Consider the following 16,076-nt stretch of genomic DNA (forward strand, 5'->3'; position numbering starts at 1 on the left):
ATGCATCTAGGTGCACCACGCTGCATTCTCGTCGCTTAGTTCGTGTTGAAGCGAGAGGCCACACAAAGGTCAATTCACTCGCTCCTGCTACCTCATTTTCTCACTCCAGTATTCTGATAAAAAGCTTTTGCAGTCATTGAGTGAAATGTGTTCGTGTTTGCTGGTGTGCGCGTGACACCAAGCTTGTTAATTTAGTTAGCAAGCAAATGTTTAAAAGTTCATATGGCCGATAAAACTGCTAACCTTACTTTTCGTATAGCTGTCTACTTATTTGCTATAGCAATCAATGTTTCGCCTTTCGGGCGAAACTGCAACTTTTTTTATTTATCGCAACTTTAGTGCATTGGGAGTAAATCTTTGTTTTTCCAAATGAGAGACAGTTGTGTTTCTGTGTAAAATAATGAGGTGCGCGGTATCGTAAAGGACTTTTCTTTTTTAGGCCACAGTAAACGGGTGCGCGTAACTATAGGGGGAGTTCTTTTTTTTCTTCCTTCATTCGTCACGGAAAACGGGTGTGCGTTAGTCAAGGGCACGTTAGAATCGAGTATATACGGTATCCTACAATGGATCCCATCCACGCCATGAATCATGTAATAGAGCAATCTGAAGAGTACCATCAACCTTTCTGTATGGCTTTCACAAATTATGAAAAGGCATTTAACACAATAGAGATGCCAGTAGTCATGGAGGCACGCATAATCAAGGAGTACAGGAGGCATCCGTGAATATCTTGGGAAATGCCTACAAAGATTGCACAGCTACCTTGATTCTCCACAAGCGGAAAAATACCTATCAAGAACGGGGTCAGGCAAGGAGATAAACTTTTCAATGCATCTTCAAGGGGTGTACGGTAGCGCGAGTAAAAGACGGGACAAAAGAAGACACACAGGGACACACACAGCGCTATAGGGACACAGGGACACACACATAGCGCTGTGTGTGTCCCCGTGTGTCTTTTTTTGTCCCGTCTTTTAATCGCGCTACCGTACACCCCTTGAAGATGCATTACCAACAAGCCCACATTGCAACCCTCCAAAGCTACTCACCGCATGCTTACAAGTATTGAAGCCATTAGACTGGGAAGGCTTAACAATGAGGATCAATGGAGAATATCTCAACAACCTCCAGTCTGCAGATGACATTGTCCTGTTCGGCAAATCTGGGGATGAATTGTCACAAGTGATTAAGGATTTTAACCAAGAAAGTGTAAGAGTAGGGTTGAAGATTAATGTGCAGAAGACAAAGTTGATGTTCAACAGCCTGGCAAGGGAACAAGAATTCTTTACTGCCAGTCAGCCTCTAGAGTCTGTGCAGTATGTTTATCTAGGTGAATTACTCACAAGGGACCCGGATCCCGAGAAGGAAATTTACAGAAGAAGGATGTCTACCGAGTTGACATATCCGAATTCCCAGAGTTTTTCCGGTTTTCCCTGGGTGCCTTTGCAAAATTCCCTGAGTGGCCGAGAACTTTGTTTCATGTCAAGACGGGCTGACACCATGTCACCCGATGCTGTCACTTTCTAGTAAGCATGTTAAAAATGTAAAAAAAAATGCCTTAATTCAGTTTTAATTAAGGTGTTTATTTTATTCCAAACGAAAACTGAAGGGAGGGGTTAGTAAAATGCACAGTGAATAAAATATCTTCAAAAAACATGGTAAAACCCATTGCAGATAGAGTTGAACATTCTCAAATACAAATAAAAAGGAGTTGCATACAGAAGCAAATATTTGTGAATATGAGCTATTTCTATCACCTGATAGCAAACTCATTGGTATGAGGCCTGAACTTTGTCACAAGTGAGATTCTCTCACAACAGCTTCTAAGTCAAGTCAACCTCAACTGTCCTGACATAATCTAGGCCCACGCAAAATGCCTCCGTGACGCATTTCACTGCTTTAGAGTTTATTTTGGTATGGATGAGGGACACCTGCATCTCAGTGTCAGCCGACACCTTGTTTTTTGAGCTCAAGGTCCTTCAAAAAAGCAGCAGCATGCTTTCCTTCATGCTCATTCCTCAAAGTGTACATTCTTAATGAACGGTTTGCAAAAATACTGTTGCGCATGGTCAAACACGGCTGCCATGAGTGCCCCCTACATGGTTAGATACAAGAAGCAGATGAACAACCAATGCAGCCCTAGCGAGCCTTGAGATGCCAGTTTGTGGTGGTTTTGATCGCGATATTTTCGTGAAAAGGCCGGCTAGTTGTGCTGCTTACTGTGCATAAATTGCTTCACTAGTGAACGGGGCATGAGTTTATTTCGGTTTCCATCTGAGAAGAGCTATACGGTGAGGAAAGCAGCATGGATAAGTGTCAGGAGTGACAAGCGTAAACAAGGAAAGAAGACGAGGAAGAAGGAGTGGAGCGAGCGCGTGGAGCTGCCATCTTGGAGGAGGAGCGCGCGCAGGGAAGGATGTGGTGGCCAGGGCGCAGCGTTCCAGGAGAAGACGGCTGGAGATCACCTCTCTGGGTCCTGCCCCAGTTCTTAGGCGACACATCGACGTCCCTCCCGAGTACCAGGCTCGGCGAGCAGATGTCCGACGTCCCCGGAACTACCGCTGGCCCGGACCTACCTGCCAGGACACATCAGCATTTACGCCACTGAACGTAGACGCGCGGAGGCTGGCTACAGCCAGTCACCGTCCCGTCTAGAGAACTAAGCTGGGCCGGCGCGCACCGGGAGCGCCAGCCGGCATGAGCCCTGCTCTGCCAGAGTGCGAAAGCTCCTCAGCGACCGTGCCTTCGTCACGTCGGCTGGGGCATTGGTGACGCCGGACGCTAACAACGACTGACGACGACCAGATCAAAACGATGGACCACAGACCGGGGGATGCCGATACCCACCTCGAACAGAACCGGTACTGTAAGCGCCTCTACTACAGCGAATAGACGATCGCCGCACAGATGTTAGTAAACGCGGTAGTGCGAGCGGAAAGCTTAGCAAGGGAGGACGCATTCTGGGTGTAATAAGTGTTGAATCTTACCATGTGTTCCTATTGCTAAAATAGCCTATTGAATTAATGTTACGTGTGTGCTGCATCTTGCGTTCGTGTGTTCCTTCTGCCTGCTCAAGCAAGCGCACCTGGCGTTAACCTATGCGTGACAATAAACGACAGCTGGAGATGCCATCACAGCACAACTTGCTTGCTCCTCACAGAGCCAATTCTCATTGCACTACTTGCGGCTACTGAAGTGTGATACGTCAGCGCCGCGAGGTTATTTTGGCCTAAAAGCTTCGAGGTGCCCTTAAACGCAGCCGCATTTTGCTGGAATGTGGAAACCTCAAGGTGAACAGGATGGACAGCGCTTGCAAAAGTGCAGTGGTGTCACTCAGTTGTATCTGACATGTAATTATAATAAATATTATAAAGTGATGTCGAAAGTGCACCTCATATGACAATGAGCACCCAGTACTACCCCACTGAAGTGATCGAAACACAGCATTCGAGGGAGGGCAGTTGGTGCCGCGGACGGGCAGCACGGAGCGACCATCCTGCAACAGAGTTGGCCTGGTTTGCTCTTTTCTGCCAACGGTGTACAGATATCCAAATGTATTTTTCATTTATACTCTTAATCATCATCATCATCATCATCATCAACATATTCATGTCCACTGCAGGACGAAGGCCTTTCCCTGCGATCTCCAATTACTCCTGTCCTGCGCCAACCGATTCCAACAAGCACCTGCAAGTTTCCTAATTTCATCGCACCCATCTAGTCTTCTGCTGTCCTCTACTGCGCTTCCCTTCTCTTGGTACCCATTCTGTCACCCTAATAGTCCAACGGTTATCTAGCCTGTGCATTATATTACCTGCCCAGTGCCATTTTTTTCTTTAATGTCTATTAGAATATCGTGTATACTCACTTGCTCTCTGATCCAAACCGCTCTCTTTCTGTCTCTTAAAGTTATGCCTATCATTCTTCGTTCCATCACTCTTTGCACCGTCCTTAACTTGTTCTTAACCCATTAGGGACAGGTTTCTTTTTTTTCTTGCTATGTTGAAAGAAATCTAATTTATTAGCTTACATTTATACTAATAATTCACATGCAAGAATTTATTACTCTTGCCTAATTAGTTTTTAAAATATAGCCCATGACCATATGGTCATACTGGGCCCTTACGCTACAGCAAAATACGCGAAGGTAAATACCTTTATTTCAAGCCATGAAACAACACAAAAAACATACATAGCGAATAGTCGAGCACTTATTTAGTGTGATATGGTTTAAATCGTGGAACACACATGCCGACGTTATACTTTGTGCATTGTGTGTGCACCGCGCTGTTGCAATTATCTCATGCACACCTCCACCTCTTGCCATTAGGTATTGGTGCAACAAAGTGGGCCACTTGGTCATACCGTGTACCATTCAGGACATCACCAGTCTCTGGGATTCTGCATTGACCAGGCCCTCTAGGCTTATTGTCCCATCGCATCAGGTAGCTTTGTGCAATTTGCCTGCGGATTCCCACTGCGTGACGTTGAACCGTGTGCTACGAATTAGCACCCAAGCGTTGCTGATAGATACATTACAAAGTCAAGTGAAAATCGGCCACCAACACTTTTTGCCACGGATTGCGATCCTATAGGCACCTACATTTGCATCCATCTGGTCTGTACCTCATATAAAACTTGTACTGAGCAACAGTGTTTGGACGGGCCACCTTGATTCGCTTCGTCTCAACACGAGAATACCTGTCTGCAGATGACATTGTCTCTACGCCATGAATGGTGCTTACGATCGTTACTACAGAATTGTCCATCCAGCGGACAGACATTATCCTATTGTCGCTTAGCACGGTATCTTCGTGCCCTTGAGGTTGGCGCTTGACGAATTCTGGTCAAGTGATGGGGCACTCTTTGGGAACACGGTGCTGCTTCCCTGTGCCCATGCCTTCGTAGCCCTGTGCCTTGAGATGCCTGAGTAGCTGCATGCTTGTGAATAAATTATCAAAACAGAAAAAAGAGAGGAAGGTTGTGCGTCTTTACTGCGAGTTTTCCACCATTTGAAGAAGTGGTGCCGCTGCTTTTCCGAAGTACTTTTCATAATTTTCAGATGTTCCGGGATCTCCTGCTTGCCTTGATAGACTTTGAAGTTTACAAGGTATCTGTTCTCGACATTTAGGCACCATACTTTATACCCGAAGCGGATAGGCTTTCCGCGTTTCAGCACCGGCTCATAGCTACCACCTGCTCAGATTGTCAATGAGCCCACCTGAGTCTTCATCGGCCGAGTCTTCATCCGAATAGGTGCTAGTCTCTGGCAGCTCGATATAAATCACTGACATGTCGTCATCTTCCTCTAAGAGTATCTTCGCTATTTCATTGAACATCAACCTATTCAGACAGTAACACAAGGAATAACCACTGCGAGAACGCGCCAGAAGACGCGCAAGAGATGAGAATGCAGTTAAAAAAACAAAAAGTTAGGTAGCCTAAAGGCCCAGCGTGACCATATGGCAATGCACAAGATAACACGTTTGTTCATGGATAAATCAAACATTAATATTTCGCAAATTCTCATCAAAGGTCACATATTCAAAGAGCAATACGGAGGTAAGGATATCTGACTATAGCTTAAACAAGTAGTGAAAAAAAAAACACACTTACCCCTTGGAGCAATGCACGGCAGCGCTACTCACACAGCAACACTTATTCCCGCCTTTGCGAGGGGCTCCCACAAAACGACTGACAGCTGCTGCCACTTGGTATCCGTAAAGGGAACTCTAATCTGTCACACGGCACGTCAAAGGCGATTTTGGTGCCGTTTTGCTAATCTTAATTAATTTAAATCCACTGTGCAGTCTAACGTGACCATATGGTCACGCTGGTCTTTAATGGGTTAAGCTTCTTTGTCAGCCTCCAAGTCTCTGCGCCGTATGTCAGCACCGGTAAAATTCACTGATTGCATACTTTCCTTTTCAATGATACTTTCCTTTTCAAATTCCCAGTCAGGAGCTCATGATGACTGCCATATGCAATCCAATCCATTCTTATTCTTCTGTGAATTTCCTTCTCATGGTCCAGGTTCCCTGTGATTAGTTGACGTAGGTAAACGTACTCCTCCGCAGACTCTAGAGGCTGACTTGCGATCTTCAACTCTTGTTCCCTTGCCAGGTTATTTATCAGCATCTTTGTCTTCTGCATATTAATCTTCATTGCCAATCTTACACTCTCCCTGTTAAGGTCCTCAATCATTTGTTGCAACTCGTCTGCATTGTTGCTGAATAGAACAATGTCATCGGCAAACCAAAGGTTGTTCAGATATTCGCCATTGATATTTACACCTACGTCTTCCCAGTTTTATAGCTTGAATACTTCTTCTAAGCACGCAGTGAACAGCATTAGAGAGATTGAGTCTCCTTGTCTGACCCCTTTCTTTATAGGTATCTTCCTACTTTTCTTGTGTAGAATTAAGGTGGCTGTAGAATCTCTAGAAATTTTCCACGGTATTTACTTAAGCGGTCTGTGCTCCTTGATTACGCAATGCCTCTATGACTGCTGGTATCTCTAATGAATCAAATGCTTTTTCGTAATCTATGAAAGCCATATAGAGAGGCTTATTGTACTCTGTGGATTTCTCAATAACCTGGTTAATGACATGGATGTGATCCATTGTAGAGTAACTATTCCTGAAGCCAGCCTGCTCCCTTGGTTGACTAAAGCCCAGTGTTGCCCTTATTCTATTGGAGATTATTTTGGTAAATATTTTATATAATACTGGGTGTAAGCTAATGGGCCTATAATTTTTTAGTTCTTTAATGTCGCCCTTCTTGTGGATTAGTATAATGTTTGCATTCCTCCAGTTTTCTGGGACCCTTGTAGTCACTAGACGCTTCGTATAGAGAGCCACCAGTTTTCCTAGCATTGTGTCTCCTCCATCTTTGATTAAATCGACTGTTATTCCATCCTCTCTTGCTGCTTTCATGCATGCATTAAACAGTTCGCAAAAAACTATGCTTTCAATTGCAAGCAGAAGCTTCTCCATAACTGGCGACACCCACGGCCAGCAAGTAAAGCCTACCGTCTTCATAGGTGGCAGTCAGTACATACAGTCGAGAGAACAGCACGCCATACGAGACCTTCCCGTATTTACCGTATGCAAAAAAGGACCGTCGTAATAAGATAGACAGCGTTGTGAAACTTTGCTTTGCTGCAGATGGACCATATCAGTACGGTAAACTCTTCTAAGTGAACGCTCGGCGCACTGACTTTGTCAGCAGCCGCCAATCGCTCAAGTCAGTAGGCCTAGCTCCCGGTTGTCAAAGCAGCAGCCGACGGAGCTTGCAATGAAAACGCCGCGAGTCATGAAGGTTTATTTTCATGAGCATCTTGGCATCTGGACAATTATGTCGTAGTTAAATAACCACAGAGTTGGTTCTCTCTATACTCTGTTGGCAGCAAGGAGCAAATAAGGCGAGCCGCCTTGCACGGTGGTAACTGCGCGTGGCCAGTCTACGAAACCAAGTGTGGACACTCGGCGACACATCGGCAGCGTGTTTCGATGATGTGCACTCCGTTTTTCATTGAACGAGTGCATGTTGCTCACATGAGTCCCGTGCTGGCATCAGCAGCCTCCATAGATACAATAATTTTAATGTGATCTTCTGCCTTCAGTGCTGAGCCTCGATGAGCCAGGCGAATAGTGGTAGTTGTAGAAAGAAGATATTGCCCCATGTGATCAGTTTGAATGGTACGCCTCGAGAAGTCAAAGGTCCATGTCATGTACGAAAACTGGAATGGAGTGACGGCGTCTTCAATAATTTTTTGCCACAGTGAACATATGCGGTTGCCACAGCAGAGGCCAGGCAGAAGCCAAGCAACAAAACTCGCTTCCTAACCACATACTTTCACACACAGAGTGCTGCAGCTCTCCCTGTTGTGCGCCAGATGGCGCTCGCTATTTTACAAACCGTTTAATATCGGGTTTAATCTCTCATACAGACAGGCGGGTACAGTAGTAGAGCAGTAGCTTTCAGGTTTATTTTATGTGGACGACATTGTGTTGCTAGCTAACAAGCAAAGTGATTCGCAACACCTGGCTAATATCTATGGACAGGAAGGCGAGAATTTCGGTTTGAAATTTTAGCATTAGAAAATCAGGTGTTATGGAATTCAACGAAAGCAGTGAACAGACACAGTCGCAATACAGGGCCAGGAAATACCTTGGGTAAAAGAATATAAATCTCTTGGTACATGGATAAACGAAGGCAATAAATATATGGAAACACAGAAAAAAAAAACAGTAAAAGGGAAGAGAAATGCAGCCATAATGAAACACAGAGCACAATGGGGATACAATAGGTATGAGGTGCTACAGGGTACATGGAAAGGTATAATGGCTCCAGGACTTTTGGAAATGTGGTTGTTTGCTTGAAATCAGGGGTACAATCAAGACTTGATGGCAACCAAAGGTCAGTGGGGCGCCTCGCATTGGGCGCTCACGGGAAGACTACAAATGAAGCTGTGCAGGGTGATATGGGCTGGACAAGTTTTGAAGTAGGGAAGCTGAGAGTAAAATTGATTTCGAAGAACAATTGAGAAATATAAAAGGAAGTTGGAACAAAGGTTGCAAGAGTGTACAGGAAAAACATTGACTCACAGTGGAGGAAAAGAACTAGGAAGTTTACCAGCAAGTGTGTGGCCTGTATGGTGGGAAACACAGCAACAAAGAAGGTCAAGCGGAAAGTCAGAGAGGCTGAAATAATCGCACGGGTGGCGGCAATGGAAAAGAAACCTGCCATGAGTAACTACTTAGAGGAAAAAAATGAAATCAGGAAAAAAACAATTTATGGAAACTCAAAGGGAAGCTCATTATTTCTCGAAGCTAGATCGGGATGCCTTAGAATGCGCACCTATAAAGCGAGATAAAAGAAGGAAGAAGAATGAATGAATGTTTATTTTGACAGAAAAAAATACAAAGAATCTACGAGGTTGACAAAAAGGCCCGAATGCCTGACTGTCAGTCCTCTTGCCCGACCCGTTCCCACTGCACAAAACACTCAAGCACACAGGGCAAGCATGGCACACAAAGTGGATGCATACACGAAAAAATGAAAAGTACATGAAATACGTAACCGAAATATTGAATGCAATTTGAGTACAAAAGAATGAACTGTCATACTTGAAGTGAGAGCAAATACATGTTTACTTATTTTTTAAAGTGCTTAGGGACGGTGATTCATTTATTATAGTGAGTAAGCCAGGATTCAGGAAATCTGCAACTATGAATGCCTGCTTTTGCATGCCTTAATTTGTACGGATCTTGCCCTTGTTGTAAGTTAATTGCCTTGTGTTGTATTTATGTTCATTCGGGAGGTATGCTTTAAAAAAGGCGCTTTCATTGAGTCCTACAACTTTAAATATTGCACGGCTGTTTTTTTGTTAATGAGGTTTTCTAATGTTAAAATACAATTCTTCTTGAAAAGCAGAGCGGAGTGGCTTCTATAGGATGCAGTCTCAATTACCCGAATCAAGCATTTCTGCAAGGTTAGTAAACGATGGATGTTGGTTTTCGACGTGGTACACCAGACAGATAAACAATATTATGTTTATTTGCGTCCAATTTATCTCCCATATTGCGTAATTTTCTTATTTTCGCTCTGTTACATTTGCACTTGCAGTAGATGCATTGGTTCAGTTGTACTCAAAGCGTATCTTTTATTTCATGATATCTGTATTGTCTTTTTACTAGTCCATGAAATTTTTATTTTGTTTGCCCTGCTAATCATGTCATAATGATGTATCCCCATACTGCCAAAATCCCGTAACAGGATTGCAGTATCTGTAAATAAATTAATTAATTAATTAATTAATTAATGACCTGCTCTACTAATTTGGAAAAGATTGGGAGAACTGAAATCGGTCTGTAGTTGCTCACGTCATTCCTGTCTCCCCCTTTAAACAACTACCAATACCCGTGCAATCTTTAATTCATCAGGAAATGCGCCAGTGCACAAAATTAAATTGCATATGTGTGACATTACAGGTAGGCAGCACCAAAGCTTTTATTGGTTCTGCCTTTATGCCATCCACACCACATGCTGTGGAATTCTTTAACCTCAGAAATAAGCTACTTACTTCAGCCTCAACTGTTGGTGTAAGCAATAGCGATCTGCTCATACTACGTGGAATATAAGACCTGTAAGTTAGACTATCAGCATCAAATGCATCAGACGCGCCACATTGTAAGAAATGCTGATTAAACTTATCGGCCAGTGCAGTCCCTGTGAAAGATTCGCCTTTATCTATAACCTCAAAAACAGGATTACGGTCACTGTTGGAAGCAGATCATTCAATGTTTTCCAAGCTTTTTTTTGGATCATTGCGAATGTGAGTGAACTTATTCCCAGAATACCTCTCCCTTGCCAGCTTTATATCACAGCCTAATTTATTCCTGACCTCTTTATATTTCATTAAGTACTCTGGTTGCCTTGTCTTTATAAAAGTAGCAAAAAGTCTATCACATTCCTTTATTCGTTTTAGAAGCGCGGTGTCAACCCACGGTTTCCTGCATTTCTTGCTTCTTCTAGCTTCTCATAGAGGGAAAGCTTTGTGATAAAGGTCTTTGATTATGCCGAGAAAGCGATTGAATGCCTTGACAGGATCTGTCAACGCGTATATTTCAGACCATTCCGCTTTGCTGAGTGACGCTTCAAAATCAGCAATCGTGTTATTGGTTATCAATGTGTACTGTGAGCACGTGTCACTTTTGCGCTGTCGGCAAAGTTTCGTTTCACGTGTAAAAAACAGGAAAATAGGCATGTGATCACTTACATCAGAGATGAGCACACCCGACTGTAAGCCAATTAATCACGTTGTAAAACACAAGTCAGGTAGGCTTCCAGATTTGTTCGTCACCCTGGTTGGAACATTACTAAACTTTTTCGGAGCCAAATGAAAAGAAAACATCCAGAAATGCTTGTTTGGATCAGTCCATTGAGAGCAGGTCAGTATTAAAATCGCCTGTTACAATGAGGGGAGTGCCAAGCTGTGTACAAAAATCCAACATACATTCAATGAAATCTAACAACATGGATACAACACCGGATGGAGGCCTGTAAATAACCACAAATATACAGTATTTGCACACTTTATCATGAGGGATTCATAGTGCTTGTGCATTACAAAAAACTCAGAAATCACATCAAAGCATAGATTGTGTTTTAAATAAAAAGCTACACCACCCCCTTTCTTATGTTTTCGGGACAGTGAAACACTTATAGCCCGAGAAGTGTACAGCATCGTACTCGCCGCAGAACCAAGTCTCAGAGAACGCTAAAATATCAAATTCATACTGTAATTTATGTAGAAGCATGCAGACAGATTCGTGTTTGCTTTTTAAACTTTGTGCATTTAAATGAAACAAAGACAGCAAAGAAGAAGCATGTCCTTTCTGCAGTAAAGCTAGGGAAACAATAGAGCATGTTTTATTAGAATGTGAAGATGTTTGCCCAGCAGTCGAGTTAGGCACCACTGGACTTCTTGAAGCCCTTGGGTTCAGGGAAAGCAGGGTGAAAGTAAACATGTCCCCAATAGAGATTAGTAAGAGGCGATTGGAAGATTGATGGAAGAAAGTATGGAAAAAGTAAAAAAAAAACAAAGACATACAAAAACAAAGTTCGCAATAGGGGATCAGAAAATTTGGTTATGGGAATTCATCACGTGCTTTTTTCTTTCCTTCTTTTTTTAAACTAGGTAGGACATTAGGCAGTATAATAGCAAGTGCTTGGTGGCGCGACCCACCACCCTGTTCTAAAGGGGATGCTAATAACAACCATCCATCCATTTCCCGCCCATTGTCTTTTTCTTACACCGCATGTTTGCCACACGGATCATTTGAAGTGTCTTCTTGGACAGTTGTGCAGGCAACGTCCAGTTTTTTCAGACTCCCTATGGGCCGCGAAGACGCCTGAAAATTAGGCAGTTCCAAAAAATGAATGCATGTCTTTTACTGCCCTTAAGGGCTCAAATCGTCACATGCACATCAGAAAAAGCTCTGAAGACCTACCAGTACCCTTATTAGGCATATCGGTGCTCGTACTAATAGGAGATGGTGCGGTCATTTCAGTGACGCAGGCGGCACCCCGCAGCTCTCCTCCAATGCAGTCACCCGGTAATAGAAATCTGCGATGTAGTTTGGCGGTCCGGTCTCGCGGTAGTCATGGATGCGCAGAAGAGGAAAAAAGCGAATAGTAATCGCATGTGCAGCATGCTGCAGTGCTCAAACCGTGCCGCTAGTCAAACAACTACGCTAAGTTTCAGTTTATTTGCTCCGCTGTACGCTGCCCGAGGCTCTGGATGAGTGTGATCACCCCTGTGCATTACGAGTTTCGTAAGTTGTTGTATTTTACAGTCGTTTCTTCTTTCAAGTTTACGTTTGAAAATGCACTAAAGTTTGTTTCTTACTGCACAGCATTACTTTTTGCTGAAAACAGGAGCGCTTGAAAAACAATTGTCTGTTACCGGTATGCACTTGCGCTTACAAACTGTTTGCGAAAACATAAATATATGGCCTCATGCCTGTGAGCATTTTCAATGCTAGTAACGACATACTGACCTTTCAGAGCTTGTATCTTCACGTACTGCGACGTGAACGCAGTGCGGCAGGCCCTTGGTTACGCTCATCTGCAGGCAGAGCGATTCGACACTGACTTCAGTGTCCGCAATGGACTTGATGCCGCAGCATATGATGTGACCGGCGTTGAACGTAGCTGCGGCTTGATTTATGCACCTCTGCGTCTCTTTAGCGAGACAAAGTATGGTCTGCAGCAAAACCAGAGGGTCTGACATGCTTTGCTGCTCGAGATGCACACGCTTGCGAGATCGCCTTATCACTGTCTCGGCAGCCATTTTGACCTACCGTCGCGCCGCCTATAGTCGCTGGAATGATACCGTGTCCCTTTACAATTGCCCCTTCCCATGCTTATTATGCTTCACTGCAAATACTTTTCCATATGCTTCACAGCGTAATGATGTATTGAGGCAAAGTTGACTTTTAGAAACCAGCATTATGCAACGCACCATGCTTTCCGAGCTTCAAAGCCAATCGTGAGGACCACAAAGGCGCTGTCAGTGCCATTGCTGACAGCGGCGAATTATTTCTATGAAAAACACAGTATCAAGTGGCAAGAAGCTTAATAGCGAACGTCGAAGCAGCTATGCCTAAGGCAACGAAGTAATAAAAATGACGGTGGTGATGGCTTTGATTAATGCTGTTTCAGACCTGCGATCACGGCAAAATGTCCAGAAAATCAGACGGTGAAGGGTTCTTGCATCCAAAATTTCAGAAGTTCTTATCCACTGAACCGATTGGGTACATGGTGGTGACGTGAAGCCGTCCGTTGACTTCACACTGGCAACTCCTCCAGCTGACGACATGGCATCAAAGACCATTTGTTACGATTCCTCTCTCTTACTTGAGCCAGCATCACTGCAACTTTTGTTCCCTTTCAATAAAATTACAGCGAATTTTCTCTGATAAAAGAACAAGTTCCCCGAGTTTTCCCAGAGTATTTCCAGACTCACAAGTTTCCAGAGACTCGCAAGTATTTCCAGAGGTGCAAGGTGGAATCAGCTAGCATAAGACAGAGGTAATTGGAGATCACTGGGAGAGGTCTTCACTCGTGCTAGTGGACATAAAAATAGGCTGATGATGATGTGTCTTGTCTGTCCTGATGGGCAATGTGCCATGTTTACTGCTCGTATTTGCCTTAACTTGAGACCTGTAGGCGTATGAAAAACCACAATCGAGCAACCCCACAGAGTGCCTTCATATCTGCACATTTCCTAACCATACATTCCTTACTTGGAAAACAAACCACCTCGCAGCTTATGGCTGCTTAGTAAAATGTTTGGTATTGCAGAGATGACTACAATTTGCAAAGTTCGAACTCTAGAGGACAAGAGCTCATACAAATTAAGCACACAGAAAAGAGCAACACACACACAGGTGCCCTTCTGTGCACTTCATCTAAGCACTTGTTCTATAGAACTTGAACTATGCTACACCAAATGGCTAAAGTTCCTACCCTACTGAAGACCCAATTGCACACCTGAATATAGACGTGCAAGTGTAATAGATGTTACGCTGATGTCAGTGTAACGAAATGTCAAAGCAAATCAGCTTCAACCTTTTAAATGATGTCATGGAAAAAAAATAATGAAGTGGGTATTGTGAAGACTGCCATAACTAAAAGAGGAAGGGGCCATGCTTGCCTGGTTGCAGCAGCAGTGGAAACAGCAGGTGCCAGCTGCTCCTCAGCTGTGTCCTGCAGAGCCTTGCGGGGAATGATGTCATCAAATGGGTTCACTAGAACCTGCACACAAAATTCCCAACTTACACAACTCACTTTAGCGAAAATAGTTGCATTCTCAAAAGATGAATAATGTGAGTGGTCACAGATAACAGCAGATGAACAAACAAAGACTTGGCCAAAGCCAACAAGAGCCTTCATCATCTGGGCTGATGCTTGCTCTGCACCGGATCAGAACAGAAGCCATTGTGTGGATCGCAAAAATGGGGTCTTACTTTTGCTCAGTGTGTTTCTAAGATTAGCAAAGTCCATAGTTAGAAAGTGTTTTAAACGCATGAGTTGTAGCCCACGTGTGCTCAACTTTGATGGTCAATTTGCTAGAATCAGCATGGAGACACTAAGATTGTATCGTAATGTTTAGAACTGCCATAAACAGCCAAGCTCATTTTGCTCCTTCCACTCTCATCAACAGGCACATTTCAAGATGAGGTCAAATCGGCGGTGTTTTGTGTATCGCACAACCATTATCATTTATGGTCCTTTGGCCCTATACACCATGTGTCATTGTCGCGAATGTCATCTTTTACAATCGTTTTATCATATTTTGCCTGGTTACCATGTGATTTTCGACAACGTGTGAGTTGTGCTGCCAGATTTATGTATATATTGTGTGTTTATGACAATAAAGCATCAGTTGTTAGTAAGCGCTCGTCTGTGTTTCTTCTTGTGTCATCTGTTTGGCGCTTTAATACTTCAGTAACTTGTAGAAACCTCAAAACTACTCTAGTGTCAAAGAACGGTTCTGTGCCGAGGAACATTGCAGGTTGAAAAGGAAAGTTGTCTGTATGCTGGGGCAAAATACTTTTTCCTTTAACCTTCCAATTCCCCACACTCTAACAAGATGTGAAGGACCATCAGCATCTTGCCGCATCTATCACAGACAGGAGATGCGTCCCTGGTCAACAGGTAAGAGTGGGTGCCATATGTGTGCCCTATCCAAAGATGACAGAAAATAACCTCAGTTCATCATATTTTCGTTATAGGTAGCCAATTACGTAAGTTTGGCTTAATAACACAGAAAACCAGGGTTACTGCGCTAAAACACAAGCACAAGAGAAATAGAAAAGGACAGGATGCACGCAGAGTTACAACTTAATATTATTGGGTGAAAGATGACACACATATATGCAATGATCAAAATGACGTCATCATGCTGATAGGCCCTCCACAATTGCTGCTGTCACAATCTTGCATCCAGAAATTGCACCTTCCAATCAGCAAGCACAATGGAAAGCACAACAGTTTTACAAGATGAACTTCCACCAACTAGCCCAACTGGCCGCTCTGCTGTAATAATATCAAGGGTTTCAGTGTCTCGCGTGTGTTGTCCATACCACCTAAGTTTCTTCCATAGGAAAGGTTTAAAGTCTGTGCAAGGGACCGTTAGGGTAGAGTTGCTTGGTTATGTTATTATGGATGTAGCAATATGGTTGGAGAGCGTATTACCCTCGAAGTTTTTGTGCCCAGGCACCCACCATATGACATGCTGGTTAGACATATGTTGTGCACAGGACTGAATAAAGCTCATTGATTATAGGATTCTTGCATTCATAGAATCTCATGAAGGACCTTACAATGCTTAAAATAAATATTGTCACGTAGTAGTGACGGTGAATAATAAAACGACCAATCTCTGAATGATGAAACCAACGTCTATTGGGCAAGTTTGTGTCCACAGAAACAGGCTACACTCAAAGCACTGTGATAGCGGCGAACGCGGTCAGCAATCGTCAAAATCTGATCTGCCAGTCAAGCGCG

The 16,076-nt window shown here is 43.6% G+C and overlaps 1 protein-coding gene across 4 annotated transcripts in view; it reads right to left on the reverse strand.

Annotated features, from left to right (window-relative positions):
- LOC135916715 (spliceosome-associated protein CWC27 homolog) overlaps positions 1-16,076 on the reverse strand; it is a 315,399-nt gene that overhangs the window by 170,531 nt on the left and 128,792 nt on the right. For all 4 annotated transcript variants that reach the window (XM_065450158.2, XM_065450157.2, XM_065450159.2 and 1 more), the window contains one exon: positions 14,221-14,321. In XM_065450158.2, coding sequence (XP_065306230.1) covers positions 14,221-14,321 — 101 coding nt within the window. The remainder of the gene's footprint in view (positions 1-14,220; positions 14,322-16,076) is intronic.

The sequence above is a fragment of the Dermacentor albipictus genome, chromosome 3, assembly GCF_038994185.2.
Source record: "Dermacentor albipictus isolate Rhodes 1998 colony chromosome 3, USDA_Dalb.pri_finalv2, whole genome shotgun sequence".
Classification (NCBI taxonomy): Eukaryota; Metazoa; Arthropoda; class Arachnida; order Ixodida; family Ixodidae; genus Dermacentor; species Dermacentor albipictus.